The sequence below is a fragment of the Asparagus officinalis genome, chromosome 4, assembly GCF_001876935.1.
Source record: "Asparagus officinalis chromosome 4, Aspof.V1, whole genome shotgun sequence".
In the NCBI taxonomy this organism is placed as follows: domain Eukaryota; kingdom Viridiplantae; phylum Streptophyta; class Magnoliopsida; order Asparagales; family Asparagaceae; genus Asparagus; species Asparagus officinalis.
This window is the reverse complement of record NC_033797.1, coordinates 49,459,255-49,475,869: the sequence shown is the minus strand read 5'-3', so window position 1 is coordinate 49,475,869 and position 16,615 is coordinate 49,459,255. Positions and strand designations below refer to the sequence as shown.

Below are 16,615 nucleotides of genomic sequence, written 5' to 3'. Positions count from 1 at the left end.
AGGCCACGTGTTCGTGAGCGGAGTCTCGTGCTTGCCAACTGGGGCAGCATGGATGCGTCAGATCACATTAAATGCGATTTGACTAGGTGACCTTGCTTTCACGCGCCGCGTCTGGTGACGAATCGTGGCCGTTGATTTCAAATACCTTCCTTTGAGTTCGGTCGTTGGATCTTGGTTTCGGGTTCGATTCGCCGGTCCGCTCCGTGTTTTGGAGATTTGTCTGTAACCGACGAACTCGAACTGTCGAGAGCAATCTGAGCCGTCGATTTTAATCGTGGCAGTGTCTCTCAACTGTCAACGGTTTGCCTTTAAATAGGCTTCGTCTCCTTTCTTGGGGGGACTACTGTGCTTAGCGATTTTTTGCTCGCTCGAATTCTTCAGAGAAAAAGAACTAGACTCTCATCACAATTTTTTCGTCTCTCTTTCCTCAACTCCGACATGGCACCGAAAACCAAGAAGTGCATTTCGAGGGGAAAGGGCCTAAGCCGCTCCTCTGGTAGTGTCGTCACCGGTGTAGCCGCCAGCACCTCTGGGACGCACTTAGGTAAGTCCAAGGGGTTGTATTATGACCTCGAGGTAGAACTGGGATGATGAATAGTGCTTGCTCATCTTCCATAGCGAGATGCCTTTTCAGGCGATGTTCTGTGACTTCAAGTGAACTTGGCATTTGTCAGGCGAGTTCAGCCTTATGTCAGGCGAATTCAGCCTTTTTAAGGCGAATTCAGCCTTCATCAGGCGTGCTCAGCCTTTGTTAGGTGGGCTTAGCCTTTGCCAGGTGAACCCAGCTTTCGTTAGACGAGTTCAGCCTTTGTCAGGCAAACTCAGAACTTGCCAGGCGAAGTTGACTTCATCCTGTGAAGTTCGCTTGCGCATAGAAGGCCGCCTGTTTGGAGGGCTTGAGCATATCTCACAATTTTGAGCCGAACCTTTCTAATTCTCTTTTACTTTGTTTTTTGTAGTCACGTTTTCTGACGAGGCCCTCCCGAAGGGTGTTGCCATAGGCCTTGCTGGTAGCACGAGCTATGTAGCCTCCTCCCGATTTTCGCTTCTCGACCTAGTGCCAGTGTTTGTCGTTGACAAATCTGCCGAATTGGTAAAGAAGGTGTCCGATGGGCACCACCTTACAATGCGTGAGTTGATCACTGACACAGCACTGACGGATGCGGCCAGGAGGGAATTGAAAAAGCCTCAGTTCTTGTTCGGGATGCTGCGGCCGATCCTTCGGCACTATTGCTCTGAGAGAGCAGATGACTCTGAGTCATGGGCGGGGTCTACTACTATATTCCTAGCATGTCGAGAGGGCTCTCACTTGTTGAGCTGCACTCGTTCTCGGTTCCAAGAACGATGAACTGGGATCTGACCCCTACTCAAGACGGGGTGACTTGCGGGGTCTTTACCGGTTCCATAGCTGGATATAGGATCGACAACTCCTGTAAGCGTGTGACTGCTCTACGTCCAAGCCTGCTACAGAACGAGTTACCCATGGGGGAGACGACTGTCGTGGCAGAGAATTTCCGTCATCATTTTTTCTAAGCTGGGGGGCAATTTCCTTCGAAGGACTTTAGGGCTCTGGGGTGGATTCATCCTGTACCTGGTAGCAATACCCGGTGGTCCAAGATCACTGAATACATCATGGTGAAAAATTCTGATCTTGAAGGGTCAGAGCTGTATGTGGCTATCAGGGCCACTCAACACGGTCTGAAGATCAACGCTCCCCAGTTTCAAAGTATCTTGGAATTTTATTGTCAGGATAGCGGCACGTTCTTCACACCTGACGGTGAGCTGGGCATCACACTCCACGAGATGTATGACATATCGGGGTTATCGTTAGGAGAATTCCCTTATGAAGAATACGTGTCGGGCTAGGAGGAGATTGACTACCTCTCGGCTAAGTTCCCTCAGGTGGTGGAGACCCTATGGGAGCTGCTCGGCTACTACCACATATGCCTAAATACCCTAGGGACGATGGATCACAAGAGTAAGAAGAAGAGAGCTCCGGGGATCAGCCATAAGAATTGGGCTGATTACCTGTTCCCGGAAAATGATGTAAAGGGGAGGTTCATCTTGCCGTTGGGCGAGTACGACCAGGCCGAGGTAGAGAGGAGGATATCCGAACGCGGGGCCATAGAAATCCTCGAGCATGAAGAGGGCGGGTTCAAAGTAGGGACGATCTTTGAGTCCTTCCACCATCAGGCTAGGTCCCCAATATTAGAAAAGGCTTTGCTCGCGGGGTACCTCACGTTGTGGCTGAAGAGGTGCGTGGTCCCCACCCATTCTTTCAAGGCGATCGCGGTGGAGGTCGTCTATCCAGCGGTTCTCTTGGCTTATGAGTGGTCATATACGTTAGTGCCGGTGACCGTGGCATGCATCCAGAGAGGGCTCCGCATGCTAACGACCTAATTTTGTCGGGTGTCGCACGTTGACGACGGGGACGGTGAAATCGCCAGGACTCCTAATCCTCGAGTCGGGTTGTCGTATACCTATCTAATAACATGGTTCATCCACCATTATAAATGTCTGATGAGTGCACCGGCGACTCTTCAGGAAGGAGGGTTCATCCTGTTCGTCCAATGCCTGGAGAAGTGTGCCTAGAAGTGTAGGGACTTCTCCGATATGAGGAAAACCCTATCCTATTTTAACCATTATGATTTCCACCGATTCTTTCCTTATTTCGCCAGTGGAGGATATGGCGAGGCTCTTTGAGACACAGCGATGGACGACCAACACACCGTCCTTTCTCGCGGTGCCTTTAGATGGCTGGTTAATATCCGGCCGTGGTATCATGTCCTACGGACATGCTCCATGTGCTATCTGGAGCCATACATCCCTTGCAGGTTTGCCCGTCAATTCGGGTATGACCAGTTATATGTATAGAACATTAACCCTTATTTTCATTACGAAGGAGGGTTAGTGGACGGTGCCCGGGGGTGGTTCTGGACCTATGCCGGCTGCACCAACGGGCTTCGAGCTGCTGCTCAGGGATCACGACCTCCATCATACACTCACCTATTGCCGGTGGTACTGAGGTGCCAATGCAAATCCTGAGGGCTTCCATCCTCAGAGCTCTTGTTTGGCTATGCAGGGGCGCTGGTCGAGGGTAGTTCCCCGCGCGCCGAGGCAGAGAGGTCGTCAGACTGTTGAGGAGTTTTTCGAAGATGTTCCTACTGAAGACACCGAAGACTTTTATGCTAGTTCAGGTGAACTCGGGAAATCTAATACCCCATCCCGCCTCCTTTCACTCAGTTAGAACCTGTTGGTGAGCAAAGGGTGTTTGATGATATGACCCAGGTGGGGGCACACCTAGAACAGGTTTGGGGAGCGGTAGCTGGGCGCATGGGGGATGCCTATTTTTGCTCCTGGACACCTGTTTCGTTCTAAGCGATAGCGGGAGACTGGGGCTAGCAGCTTAGGAAAGGAGGTGACCAAGAAAGTCTGTCACGACGAGGCGGTAGAGACCACCGAACCTGCCTAAGTCATTGTGTCGGCGAAGATCCCGTTAGCTTCGGAGGGTGCCTCATCGACACTTATTGTGGGGGACCAGGCGGGGGCTCCAACCGCTCCACCGACTGTATCGGGAGGTAACCTTCTAACACTCTCTCTCTGAGTACAAGGTTGAACTTGTATCACCTGACATTTGCATTGATCTAACGCAGGCATGGCGGAGGGGTCGATCTCCATTTCTTCCGAGGAGGAAGGGAACGAAGGTGAAGGAGAGCTTGACGATTCAGGTGAGAGTGATGTTGAGACTCATCGATCCGCTAACGTTGACTTGCTATTTGTGACTTTTATAGCGGTTGCTATTGACACTTCTTCCATATTCGCAGCTGACTTGACCTTTAGAGCAACTTGTAAAGAGGATCCTCCCTCTAGGGCCGATTGGTCGGCAAGGGAGGAAGATGAAGGAGAAGAAGAAGAGGATGAGGGAGATGATGCTTCAACCCACGGGGAGACGTCGAGCCAGGAGGCACTGGCCCTGAAGAAGTGCCAGCCCAGTTGGGGGAAGGCTCCGATTCTTGAGGAGACATCGGTTGATGGATGAAGCGCTAGCCCAGCAGGCGAGGCTCCGACTCAATACGACACATCCTCACTGGCCGTCATTTCATCGTTCCCTGCTTCGGTGACCGCTGAGGCTGCTGTCGGCTCTATAGTTGGGACTACAATGTTCGCGTCAGGGCCTTTAGCCTTAGTGGTGTCCACCACTACTCCCTTCATCATGGCTAACCAGCGCTTCGATTGTAGCCCGATGGGACACTCTGCGCAGCTGACGAAGGCTAACCTCTCTCCTGTGGCCCGCTCTCACAAAAGGTCAGTGGATCGAGCCATTGCCAATTTTCAGGACACCCTCGCCGATAGCATCAAGCTCGTATTAGACGAGAGTTGTCCTTTTGAGGAGATCAAGGAAATCCTCGACTTCCACATGGCCTTTTTGGTCAAGATGCTTGGTGCCTTCGCCGTCGCTCTGTATTATGCGCGCTTAGAGAAGACCGAGCTAACTATCCAACAACTGCTCTCCCTTCGTGCTAATGGTTCTGAGATCATCCACCTTGCATCTGATGAGGTTCAAACAGCCTTGAAGGTGCGGGAGCGTAGACTAGAGGAGAAGATGTCGTTGGAGACACAGCTGAAGGAGGAGATGGAGCACACTATCGTCGAGGATGAGTAGGTGGACCATGAGTGTCACAAGGCAAACTCCAGTATATCTAGCCTATCAGCAGAGATAGCGAAGGTGAAGCAAACCATCACTGAGGCACAGGCTCTCTTGGCTACTAAGGAGCAGGCCCATGAACAGCTGATGGGGCGATTGGAAAAGCTCAGGTCTCGACAACGACTGGTTGCTGATAGGATCGAGGAGAAAGGCCGAGCCCTCAAGGAGTTGAGGACCGATGTCCAGGACTTACTCTCGTGCTCTGAAGCGAACATCCGCAAAGAGGTCCTGAGCAGGTTTGAGCGTAAGCACACACAAGAGATCTGGGAGGTGGAGTCGCGGCTGAGAGATTTGTAACTCTTTTTTTTTTTGATGTATCGTTGTATCCAAGTCTCTCTTAATGAATGAAATTATGCTTTTGTTTCCATCATTGTTCCCCGTGTTCCATGTGCGTGTATTTTTTTCTCTGTGTGTTATTATTCGGGTTCCTTTGGTAAATCCGTGGTAGATGAGCTCGGAGAAGTCCTAGCCACAGGAGAATTTAAACAGGGTGAGTTCTAGCCATAGGCAAACTCAGCCGAAAGAGCTCAAGCCTTAGGCGAACTTGACTTGAACAAGTTTGAGTTGTAGGCGAATTTGAGACGAGTTCGAGCCGTGGCCAAATCCCAGTCGTGGGCGAGCTCGAATTGGACGAACTCGAAAAGCCCAGGCCGTAGGTGAGCTAAGACTATCAGGCGGACTCGAGTTATAAGGCGAACTCGGGTTGTGGGCGAGCTCGAATCACGTGAGCCACGTGTCCGTTCATGGATCTACGTGCTCGCTAGCTAAGACGATGTGGGCACCTCGCTTCAAGTTAAAGGTGATGTAATGGAGGTTCCTCATCTTCCATGCCCGATCTGAGCCGTTGGCTACAAGTCGTGCCTAAAAACTGCTAGATCTTGACCGTTAGCACGGGATTCCGAATCGCCTCACCTCGCCTGTGACCGTTCGATTTGAACTGTCGAATCGAATGATGGGCGAGTGTTTAAGTTGCTCGTATATAGCGTTCATCTTCCTCGTTGGGGAGGTCACGACATTTACTGTTTTCCTCCAAGAAAAACCCAAGTTTTCTCCTACTGCATTCAGGATGGCATCGCGAGCAAAAGTACCTGTTTCGAAGAAGGAGAGGGGGTCTTCTTCTTCCACTGCTGCAGAGGCTACTGTTTTCATCAAAAATTATCGTTTTCATTGTTGTCAAACCTGTTACACCGTTTATCGACTACAAGTGAGCCAGCGCCTGAACCCATCTTCGTTTCTGACGACGAACTAGGAAAAGCTGCTACTGCATCCGCTTCGCAGTCTATCCCTCAGCCAGAAATAGGGTTTGGCCACGATATCTCGCCTATTGTCGTACTTGCTCCTGGTCAGGAGCCTGCTTCTCCAAGCTCCCTCTCCATGTAGGCTCGCGTAAATGAGTTGGAGAACGCTGCCAAGCAAGTGATCTCCATCGTCACCCTTGGTTGGGGGACTTACGCTGATTTCAAACAGTCTCTCTTAGATCGCATGGCTGACATTAGGAGGTTGGGCGAATCCCAACTTGCTACGCGTTGCCTAATGAGGCTCCTTCATTTGGAATCATGCCTGACACACTTGGAGGATCTGTTGTAGGTGGACCTGGGGGCTGACGTGGAACAACTCTTAGCTCAGGCCCGGCGTCGGGGGGCTTGGGAATAGGAGGTTTGAGCGAGGGACATAACCGACTTGGAGTCCCATATTGCTCACCTGACCGATCGGCAGCGCTTACTGCAGGACATGATGGACGCCTCCACTTCCACCATCGCCCGCCTAAGGGCTGAGCTGGCTCAAGAGAAGATGACGCTGAGAGGGCTTTATCTGTCTAGCCGACTGTTCCTCTTGAGGATCGACCGTGGGAGCAATAGACACTGGTGCTGCCTCTGCTTCCCCTGTGATAATAACCGAGGCTATTTCAAAGTCTTGACTAGTAGAGGACTCATGCGACACGCCGACAACCCTCAGAACCGACTTATTAAGCAAATTCTCGAACCGACGAGAGCCGGCATAAGCATTGATCATCTCAATCTCGTTCCTCTCAGTATCTGATAACACTCCCCTAAGAGTACTTTCCTCTTTATCTCCAGCCATCTAGAGCAGCCCATTTCTAAGTCGTCGCCAATGACCTAAATAAATCGTTCCTTCCAATCTTTGTGAGACTCGGGAAGGTTGGTGATGAGTTTGGACTTCATCGTCATTTGGAAGTGAAAATGAGCTTCTTTTTGGGTCACCTTCACGGTCACCAAACGACCAAAAACCTTTAGGGAAGGCTTAATCCCTAACCACCGGCATATGACCACGAACCCCACTAAGATCGCAATCGCAATCGGCTTCATCTGCGTCGGTGATACTCCTAGCACCTCAAACACTTGCTTGATAAAAGGATGCAGAGGCAACCTTAAACCACACTCCAAATGCCTCACATAGAGCGGATGTCGCCCCAGCCCATAGTCGTAAATAGCCTCAGATGCTGTAGGAGCCAACAATTTATATCCCTCTGGGATGTCAAATTTCTTATAAAGTCTCTTCTTTTGTGGCAAGGTTACTTTCGAGTGAATATTCTTTACGAAACTTCGTCGGTCATAAGGATCAGAAGCCATTGAAAGAAAGGAGAAGAAATTGATCTCTAGGAGAGATGAACGGAGAAGAAGAACTGTTCCCTTAGCAAACTTGGAAAAACAATAACCGCAGTTCCTTGAACCTTATTCCTATTTTAGAACCGCCCATTCTTTGACTGCTAGAACATGAACTGTTGAATATAGCTGTATCTAACGGTCCAAATTTATTTACAGAATTCGAAGAGCCCCCAAATATAAGAAATGCACGCCATTCGCCTCAAATAGCCCGCAAACTGCTATAAAAATGGAGGCTACAGCAACAAAGTGGAGGTATGATGACATCAGCCACGTCGTTTTAGAAGAGACTTTTCAGTTCTCAATTAACTCATCCACAAACATCCAAAAGTATTTTTTTATTCTATTTTCACTCGGACCCGACTAAAGCCGCCTCCAAGCGAAAGGGACCAACTATTATAGTATTCCTACCCATGGACATACGATGTATTGGCAAACAAATAGATGCATCTTCATACGTCTTGCTCTACTCAACTGGATGGCCCAAATCCCTCAAGAATCTGACTCAGCCGATTTGCCAAGTCGATGTTCTCCCATACCGACACGAAAGAGGGTGTTGGTCGGTCCTCTCGTCGTGGACGACTCGGGAAGAGACTACTCGACTACTCGTCCAGAACACCTCTTGGAACCGCCTTGACATGGCGTTACATCTCGACGAAGCTATCTTTACTGGCTACATGTCCGCATCACATTTAATGCATAAAAGGTGCATTATTTCTCTGGCCCCGATAGTCTTCATGACTCATCGGACCACGTGGGCCACTGTCTTTCCACTGATCACTTCCCATTAATGCCGAAGTGATCTACCCATTAAAAGCTGACTCAGGTGCCAACCCGCACTTTGCCACCGCCTCACTATGCTCGACCGAAGTGACCAATTAACCCCTCATGCTTTGGATATAAATACATGTATCATTCGAACTTAGGCGGGACTTTTCGAAGAAAAACACAAATCGAACCTTGGAGCAAATTACTGCACACAAGAACACATTGTTCTAACTTTTCTCACTCAAGTTCATTAACTAACTTGATCGTTGGAGGTACAACGGGGGAACTAATCTCCGTCGTCTTACGAGTTTCTACAAATGCAGATTGATCAATGCCCCAATTCAAGAACCAGACATAAAGTCAGGGAAGAAAGAGACCATTCATCCACACTGAACCCAATCTATCCTCTTCTGGATACGATTGACTGTTTGATCTTAGTTATCAACAACATGTATATGTATTTGTTTCACTTGTAAAATTTCCTAGTGAGCTTTATACTAAAACAACATTACTTTTATTTAGTGCAACAAAATGGATAACTAAATCATTTTTTATGGAAAAAAGTTATTTTTTATCAAGTTTATACTATTACACATATTTTATGAATGTGCTGATCAATTTCATTCTTCTCACTATCCATGTCGATCACACGTATATTCACGATTGTCCCCCTACACATTCTTGCCTCGAACCTGCAGGGAAATAATAATTGAGTACACACAACATATCCAAAAGCTGGGAAACTTTTTGTTCATGTTACTATCCGAGGCACTGGGGCTAAAACCGAACCATCTCAAAGAAATGGAGTGTGCCAGAGGTGTTTATCATGTAATCCATTATTCTCCGCCGTGTCCAGAACCACATCTAACTCTGGGATCCAGCAAGCATTCTGATCCTGGCTTCCTGACTGTTCTTCTACAGGACCACATCGGTGGTCTGCAGGTTTTGCATCAGGACCAGTGGGTTGATGTATGTCCCATACCTGGAGCTCTGGTTATCAACATTGGTGATCTATTACAGGTACTTATTGTTCATTGTATCAATAGCGCACTGAACTTGCGTTTTCATGAAACGATTCAGATTTTTTAAAAGAATGTTTCCCAGTCCATGAGAAGTACGGATACAAATAAACTACAAAATTAAATCAAATTATCTGCATCAATACATATAAAACAAAATAACAATATTCAGAAAAGAAAAGGTAGTCAAAAAAACTATGTCGAAATAACCAAAACAAAGGTTCAAATCCGTTGTATAAAAACAGCAGCCGCTCTTCAATGTCATCCTTATTGTCAATGTTCATCCCAATTTGATCAACTTCATTTTAATTCTGTTTCCGTTCTTGGTCAACTTGCAGCTGATTTCTAATGACAAGTTTAAAAGTGTTGAACATCGAGTACTTGCTAGCAAGATTGGCCCGAGAATTTCAGTGGCATCGTTCTTTAGTACGCATATATCTCCCTCTTCAAAGATGTATGGCCCCATAGAGGAGCTGTTATCCGCTGAATATCCTCCTATATATCGCGAGATCACAATAAAGGAGTTTGTCACACGTTATAGATCCAAAGGATTGGATGGACAATCAACACTAATCTATTTCAAGGTATGAATACTACACTTACTCTGGAGATGTGTATTGTGTGTGAGGGAAAAAATTTCTACATGGTAAGATGAAATGTATGCAAACTTTGAGTTTATGGGTGTGTGTATGTCCGTATGTATATACTTTTGTGTGTACGTGTATGCGTAGTAAAGCTAGATAAACTTAAGTTGAGATAAGAGCTTTTAACACTACACTTACTCTGGAGATGTGTATTGTGTGTGAGGGAAAAAATTTCTACATGGTAAGATGAAATGTATGCAAACTTTGAGTTTATGGGTGTGTGTATGTCCGTATGTATATACTTTTGTGTGTACGTGTATGCGTAGTAAAGCTAGATAAACTTAAGTTGAGATAAGAGCTTTTAACATCCATCCAATTGACAAGCACAAGATGTTTGAGGAAACGTCCACATAATGAGGAAGCAGTTTCATCAAGTATGATTATTGGAGTTGGATTTATACTCTTAATCAATATTATAGAATAAAATATTTCCTACAATTATTGTCACTGGATTTTGCGCAACAGATTTTGATAGGATACTTCGTGTTTCGAATGGTTAAATCGTGATCGGATTATTTTGAACGATAAGAACGTTTTGTTGTTGAATTGGCTTACATATAGATAGACGTCCAATTATCCATCTACATTGTCATGCACATCCTATACCTCGTACCCATACCCGAGACATCTCAACTTGTACTCCATACTTCTTAGACACTTCTTAATTATATACATACATTTATTTGAATGCATACTGAATTTTACAATACATGTTTTAATTTACACTACTCATAATATACTTCTTGAACGTATGCCCTACACTTCATATCTATTCTTTAAACTTCTTGGACAAGGTTCGAGTTCATTTCAGGCCATATTCGGTTAAGAATCACAATTTTGAACGATCATTTGCATATCTAGCTCAGGACCATGATTACAACCCACATATTTTGTCCATGTCCCTATACCCTAACTTTGAAAATTTTGTTGTGTTCCGTACCGGTAACCACACTGGTATCCATACCCATATGCATGAAACTTAGGTTCCACTTTTTAATTTTTCTCCAACCCCACAAAAGAGTACCACTAGACAGCTAATACCTAGTTCGAATCTATTCTTGAAAATAAAACTTTTTTTAAGCAAGAAATAGGGGAGATCCTTCCCCTTTTATATATTTACAAAAATATAAAAAATATACAAAAAAGGATGCGAGCATGCATCCAAAGATGGTTATTAATGGAGCAGAGCATTTCCTGTTGTTAAACTTGAAGAACTTTCTCCCTAAAGGCATTCATGAGGGTGAAGAGAGGACCAGAGCCATCATTCACCATGTTGAAATATTATTAAGTTTAGGGGTTTATGTGTAAGTTGTAGGGGCCTATATAAGCCCATCTTATCTCATGAATAAAATTAGGGTTTCTATTCACATTTTGGTATCAGAGCCTCCACCCTCTTCTCTCCTAGCCGCCGGCTGCACACCCCCTCCAGCCCCGACCCCTCCCCCCCCTCTGCCCTCAGCGACCCCCCCCCTCAGCCCTGACCCCCCCTCAGCCGACCCCCCTCTAGCGCACCCCCCTCCTCCAGCCCCGACCCCCCCTCCAGCCCCGACCCCTCCCCCCCCTCTGCCTCAGCGACCTCCCCACCTCAGCGACCCCCCCCCCCACCTCAGCGACCCCCTCCTCCACTTCAGCGACCTCCCCCACCCCTCAGCGATTTCCAGCCGACACCCCCCCCCTCAGCCCTCCCCCCCTTAGCCGTACCTCCAGACCCCCCCCCCCCTTTTTCTCTTAGTCGTACCCCCCCAGACCTCCCCCCCCCTCAGCCCCCGACCCCTTCTAGCCGCCCTGCCACCTCGAACCCCCCTGTTGCATCCTGTCGAACCTCAGTTTGCTATGGGATCCCAAAATCGGACTCAGTCCTCGAACTGATGACAGGAAGAGTTTATATCTCACATCGATGAGATATATAACTGGTTTTGATTCTTGTTTCCTCTGAGATACGAGAATTTGTTTGAGCTCCTACTCTTGTTGTGCAGCAGAGGTGCTGCCGAAATTTTTACTGCACACAACAAGGGTCGGAAGAGAAGGTGAACAGGTGGTGGGTCTGAAGCCTATTCGATGGAGGAGATCATCAAGAAGTTGAACCCCGCGGAGGTGTCCACTTTGATGAAGCTAATGAAGTTGTCGGCTGGGGAGAGTGCGACAAAACCATCGAAGAAGTTGGAGCTTCCGACCATCGATCTGAAGCTTGATGGACCGAGTACCTACCTGAGTTGGTCACGACGGGTGAGATACACCCTTGCAGGGAGGAACCTGGAGGGTTACTTGACAGGAGAGGCGACAGAACCGGAGGAGGACTCGGAGGGAAGAGATGAGTGGAAGGCCACTCATATGTTGGTATACATCTGGCTTCTCAACTCGTTGGTCCCGACGATCGCCGCCACGGTGGATGGCATTGAGAAGGTGAAGGACGTCTGGGAGAAGTTGAGGAGGACATATGATGGAGTGGGGAATAACCTGAGGGTATTCCAGATTAAAGGAGAGATTGACGCCACAGTCCAGGGAGAGAGGACTGTACAGGAATATGCTACAGAGCTGGAGCGTCTGTGGCTGGATTATGATCATTTTTCTCCCCGGGCTAGCTGCAAGGACCCGGGATGTAAAGAGCGGGAGGCCTTTCTACAAGAGAGGACTATGGTGTTTCTTAAATGATTGACATCAGAGTTCGCTCAGCGAATCACATTGCTGCTAGCTCAGCCGAAGATTCTCACGCTTGAGGAGGCTGTCTCTGCTATGATCCAGGAGGAGACTCGCCTTCGGCTGCAGGCGGGGACAGGTGGACTTCCTGTGGTGAAGTCAGCACTGGCAGCCTCTAGCAACACTGGATCTAGGGGAGAGACTCGACAGTGTTACAACTGCGGTGCAGTGGGTCATCTAAGGCATGCTTGCACCAAGCCATCCAAGGAAGGAGATTCGGGTGGACGTGGACAGTTCGGAGGTCGTGGTCGTGGCCGTGGGGGTCGAAGAGGTGGAAGAGGAGCAGGAAACCGGGCAAATCTGACGGTAGCAGAGGAAGAGGAAGCTGAGATGGTCTTTACTGAGGAGGATCGTGCTCTCCTGGCGATACTAAGGAAGAAGCAGCAAGTAGCACTGGATGGAACTGAGGAGGCATCCACTTCATTCTTCGCCAGAGGCAATACTGCTACCTATGCTCATCCGAACAAAGGTACTGATGACATACATGCTCTTGCTTCTATGTCTCCTGATAGATCATCAGCATGGATAGTCGACTCTGGTGCATCTCGTTATGTGACAGGTAATGCGAGTGAGTTCTCATCATATACTCACTTAGCATCGCCTGATAGTATTCAAACAGCTGATGGTACATTTCAGCCGGTGGTTGGTAAGGGTACAGTTGATTGTACTGGTTCTGTAACTTTGTCCAATGTTTTGCATGCTCCTTCCTTTCCAGTCAATCTTTTGTCCATTAGTTCTATCATCCTTCAACTAAAATGCATTGTTTCTTTTGATATTCCCAAGGTGATTTTCCAGGAGAAGGGGACAGGGCGGAGACTTGGGACTGGCACATGGCGTAGTGGACTGTGGTATCTGGATCGTGAAGGACTGGATTCAGCATTGGTGTCAGTCATAGAGGAAGTAGGAGTAGGACCTAAAACGAGTACTGAAAATGAGTTAATGCTCCATCACCAACGTTTGGGACACTCATCCTTTAGTGTTTTAGGTAGATTGTATCCTTCTTTATTTGAGAAAGCAAATAAACAGAAACTTGTTTGTGATGCATGTGAGTTTGGAAAGCTTACTAGAAGCTCTTATGTTAGTTCTGGTTATAGAAGTTCTCATGCATTTGACCTGATACATTCAGATGTTTGGGGACCTTGTTCCACAAGTTCTATGAATGGATACAAATATTTTGTTACATTTATTGATTGCTTCTCTCGTGTTACTTGGTTATACCTGATGAAGAATAAGAGTGATGTGTTTGGATGCTTCCAAAATTTTCATAGGACTGTTCAGACCCAATACGGAGCAGTGGTGAAAGTATTAAGGTCAGATAATGGGACAGAGTATACCAACAGAGCCCTTGAAGAATATTTGTCAGCTCAAGGAATACATCACCAGACAACCTGTCCATACACACCAGCACAGAATGGGGTAGCGGAAAGGAAGAACAGACATCTTTTAGAGGTTGCTAGAAGCATGATGATCTCTATGAATGTCCCAGAGACATTATGGGGACAAGCAGTATTGACCGCAGCAGCGTTGATCAACAGAATGCCCTCGAGAGTGCTGGATTGGAAGTCTCCGTGTGAGATATTGAAAGGAGATAATGGTGGGATCCTTCCACTCAAAGTGTTTGGCTGTGTGTGTTTTGTGAAGGACAACAGGCCGTCTGTCGGGAAGCTTGCCCCTAGAGCTGTGAAGTGTATCTTTGTGGGATATTCTGCTACTCAGAAGGGATATGTTTGCTGGAGCCCGGTGGAAAAAAGGTTGTTTGTGAGCATGGATGTGCACTTTCGAGAACTTGAGCCATATTACACCCAGAAGGTAACTTCATCTGCTGGTAACTCGCCCAATACTAGAAGTATGGGGCGAGAGGAGGAGAATAGTGAGAGACCGGAGAACAATGTGGAGAAATCCATTTCTGTATCGATTCCTTGGGAGGGCGAATTGGTTGAGGAGGAGTTGGTTGAGGAGGAGCAGGAGAATCAAGAAGAAAAGGAAAATGAGACAAGAGGTGTTAGGCCCACTGTTCAGGGGGAGCTACTAACCTATAGTAGGAAGGGCAAACAAATTGGAGAAACAGTACCTACAGTGCCACTAGTGCTGCCAAGTCTCTTGCCAAAGCCCACCCCGACTCCTGAAATACCTACACCACCACCAATTTCATCCCAAGGTGATAACATTCCTACTGATAACATTCCTCTCCCTACTCCTCCCACACCAATATCAGTACGGAGGACTACTCGCAGTAATGCGGGACATCCTCCCGATAGATATGGTTGGGATCTTGCCCAGTATGTATCATATTCTAGTATCCACCCTGCATATGGAGCATTCATTGCATCATTGGACTCTGTTACTGTACCTAACAATTGGCAGGTTGCTAAGAAGGACCCAAAATGGAAAGCGGCTATGCACGAGGAGCTAGGAGCTCTAGAGAAGAACCGCACTTGGGAGCTAGTAAAGTTACCAGAAGGAAAGAGAGCAGTTGGATGCAAGTGGGTCTTCACTGTGAAGCAGAATCCAGATGGACAAGTTGAGCGCTACAAGGCTCGCCTGGTGGCAAAAGGGTATAGTCAGACATATGGCATCGATTATGATGAGACTTTTGCACCGGTGGCGAAGATGAGCACTGTTCGGACCTTAATCTCTCTGGCAGTAAATGGTGGATGGAAGCTACACCAACTAGATGTGAAGAATGCATTTCTTCATGGAGATCTAGTGGAGGAGGTATACATGGAGATACCACCAGGATTTGGTACAGATCAGACAGTGGGAGATTCTCTCTCTTTGGCTGCTCAAATTCGTCCAACCTCTACCCTAAACAAACAGGTTTAGGTATATATAGAACTTACAAAACGAATCGGGTCGAAAACCTGAAAGCCCAGCCCAAAACAGCGTCGGGGGGAAACCTGGAAAAACTGATATCCGCTTCGTCGGTCGACCGCGATCAATTCCGGTCGACCGGCCCGGTCGACCGACCACCTTCCAGCAGAAACCCAAAAATCCAGAGAGCTCCTCGGTCGACCGCACCGGTCGACCGAAACACCTGCGGTCGACTGGCCCGGTCGACCGACCTCCTTTCTGTCGCACAGTAAGCTTTGTGCACGAATGCGGTCGACCGGACCGGTCGACCGCCGCCTGGTTTGCCTGATTCTTCTGAGTTTCTGTAATTTCTTCAATTCTCCACCTCGGCGAATGTTTCCACCAAAACTGAGCCGACACCAAAACATCCAATAGTTCCTCAACAAGTCCAGGAACAATACTCGAGCTGAAACGCGATCTCCCCCCAATCAATCTCAAACCGGCTGCATCTACAAGACTGCCTACGTATCCTCTTGCCCAAGGAATCAAGCCGAACGTAGTTCACCCAAATGGCCGCCAACGGCCTCAGCACTGAAGGATGTTCAACAACTTCAAACAATGACCAAATTTCACTCCTGAAACAACTTTGGTCAACATATCTGCAGGGTTGTCATTTGTGTGGACCTTCTCCAATATGACATCTCCATCATCCAAGACGTCCCATACAAAGTGGAATCTGACGTCGATGTGCTTCGTGCGCGCATGATAAACCTGGTTCTTCGCCAAATAGATAGCCGACATACTATCACAATATATCCGAATAGTCTTCTGAACAATCCCCAAGTTCTCCAATAATCCACGCAACCATAAAGCCTCCTTAATAGATTCAGTAACTGCCATATACTCTGCCTCTGTAGTAGAGAGAGCCACTGTGGACTGAAGCGTGCAACGCCAACATACAGGTGCACCTGCCAATGTAAAAGCATAACCTGACGTAGACCGACGTTTGTCAAGATCTCCAGCATAATCTGAATCCACATATCCAATACAAGCCTGTCCATCCTTCTCATCCTTCTGAAACACTAAACCAAACATCCACGGTGCCTCGAACATACCGTAGAATCCACTTCACGGCCTCCCAGTGACCCTTCCCGGGGTCGTGCATGTATCTCGATACCATGCTCACGGCCTGTGACAAATCTGGCCTCGTACACACCATCGCATACATCAAGCTACCTACTGCACTAGCATATGGGACCTTCGACATATTATCTCTGTCCTCAACTGAAACAGGTGATATCAACGCTGAAAGCTTGAAGTGGGGAGCCAATGGTGTGTTAACTACTTTTGCATTGCCATCAAAGCTGA

The 16,615-nt window shown here is 47.5% G+C and overlaps 1 protein-coding gene across 1 annotated transcript; it reads left to right on the top strand.

Moving 5' to 3' along the window:
* LOC109835942 (1-aminocyclopropane-1-carboxylate oxidase homolog 1-like) lies at positions 8,768 to 10,052 on the top strand. Its single transcript, XM_020403905.1, has 3 exons — positions 8,768 to 9,117; positions 9,455 to 9,762; positions 9,942 to 10,052. The coding sequence occupies exons 1-2, from the start codon at positions 8,851 to 8,853 to the stop codon at positions 9,704 to 9,706; spliced, it is 519 nt and encodes a 172-aa protein (XP_020259494.1). The 5' UTR covers positions 8,768 to 8,850; the 3' UTR covers positions 9,707 to 9,762; positions 9,942 to 10,052.

What these genes read in the sequence shown, in the direction of transcription:
- LOC109835942 (XM_020403905.1), top strand. Translation starts at nt 8,851, where the DNA reads ATGTTACTATCCGAGGCACTGGGGCTAAAACCGAACCATCTCAAAGAA. An exon ending in ACATTGGTGATCTATTACAG is followed by an intron (nt 9,118 to 9,454) that starts GTACTTATTGTT and finishes GTCAACTTGCAG; the next exon opens with CTGATTTCTAATGACAAGTT.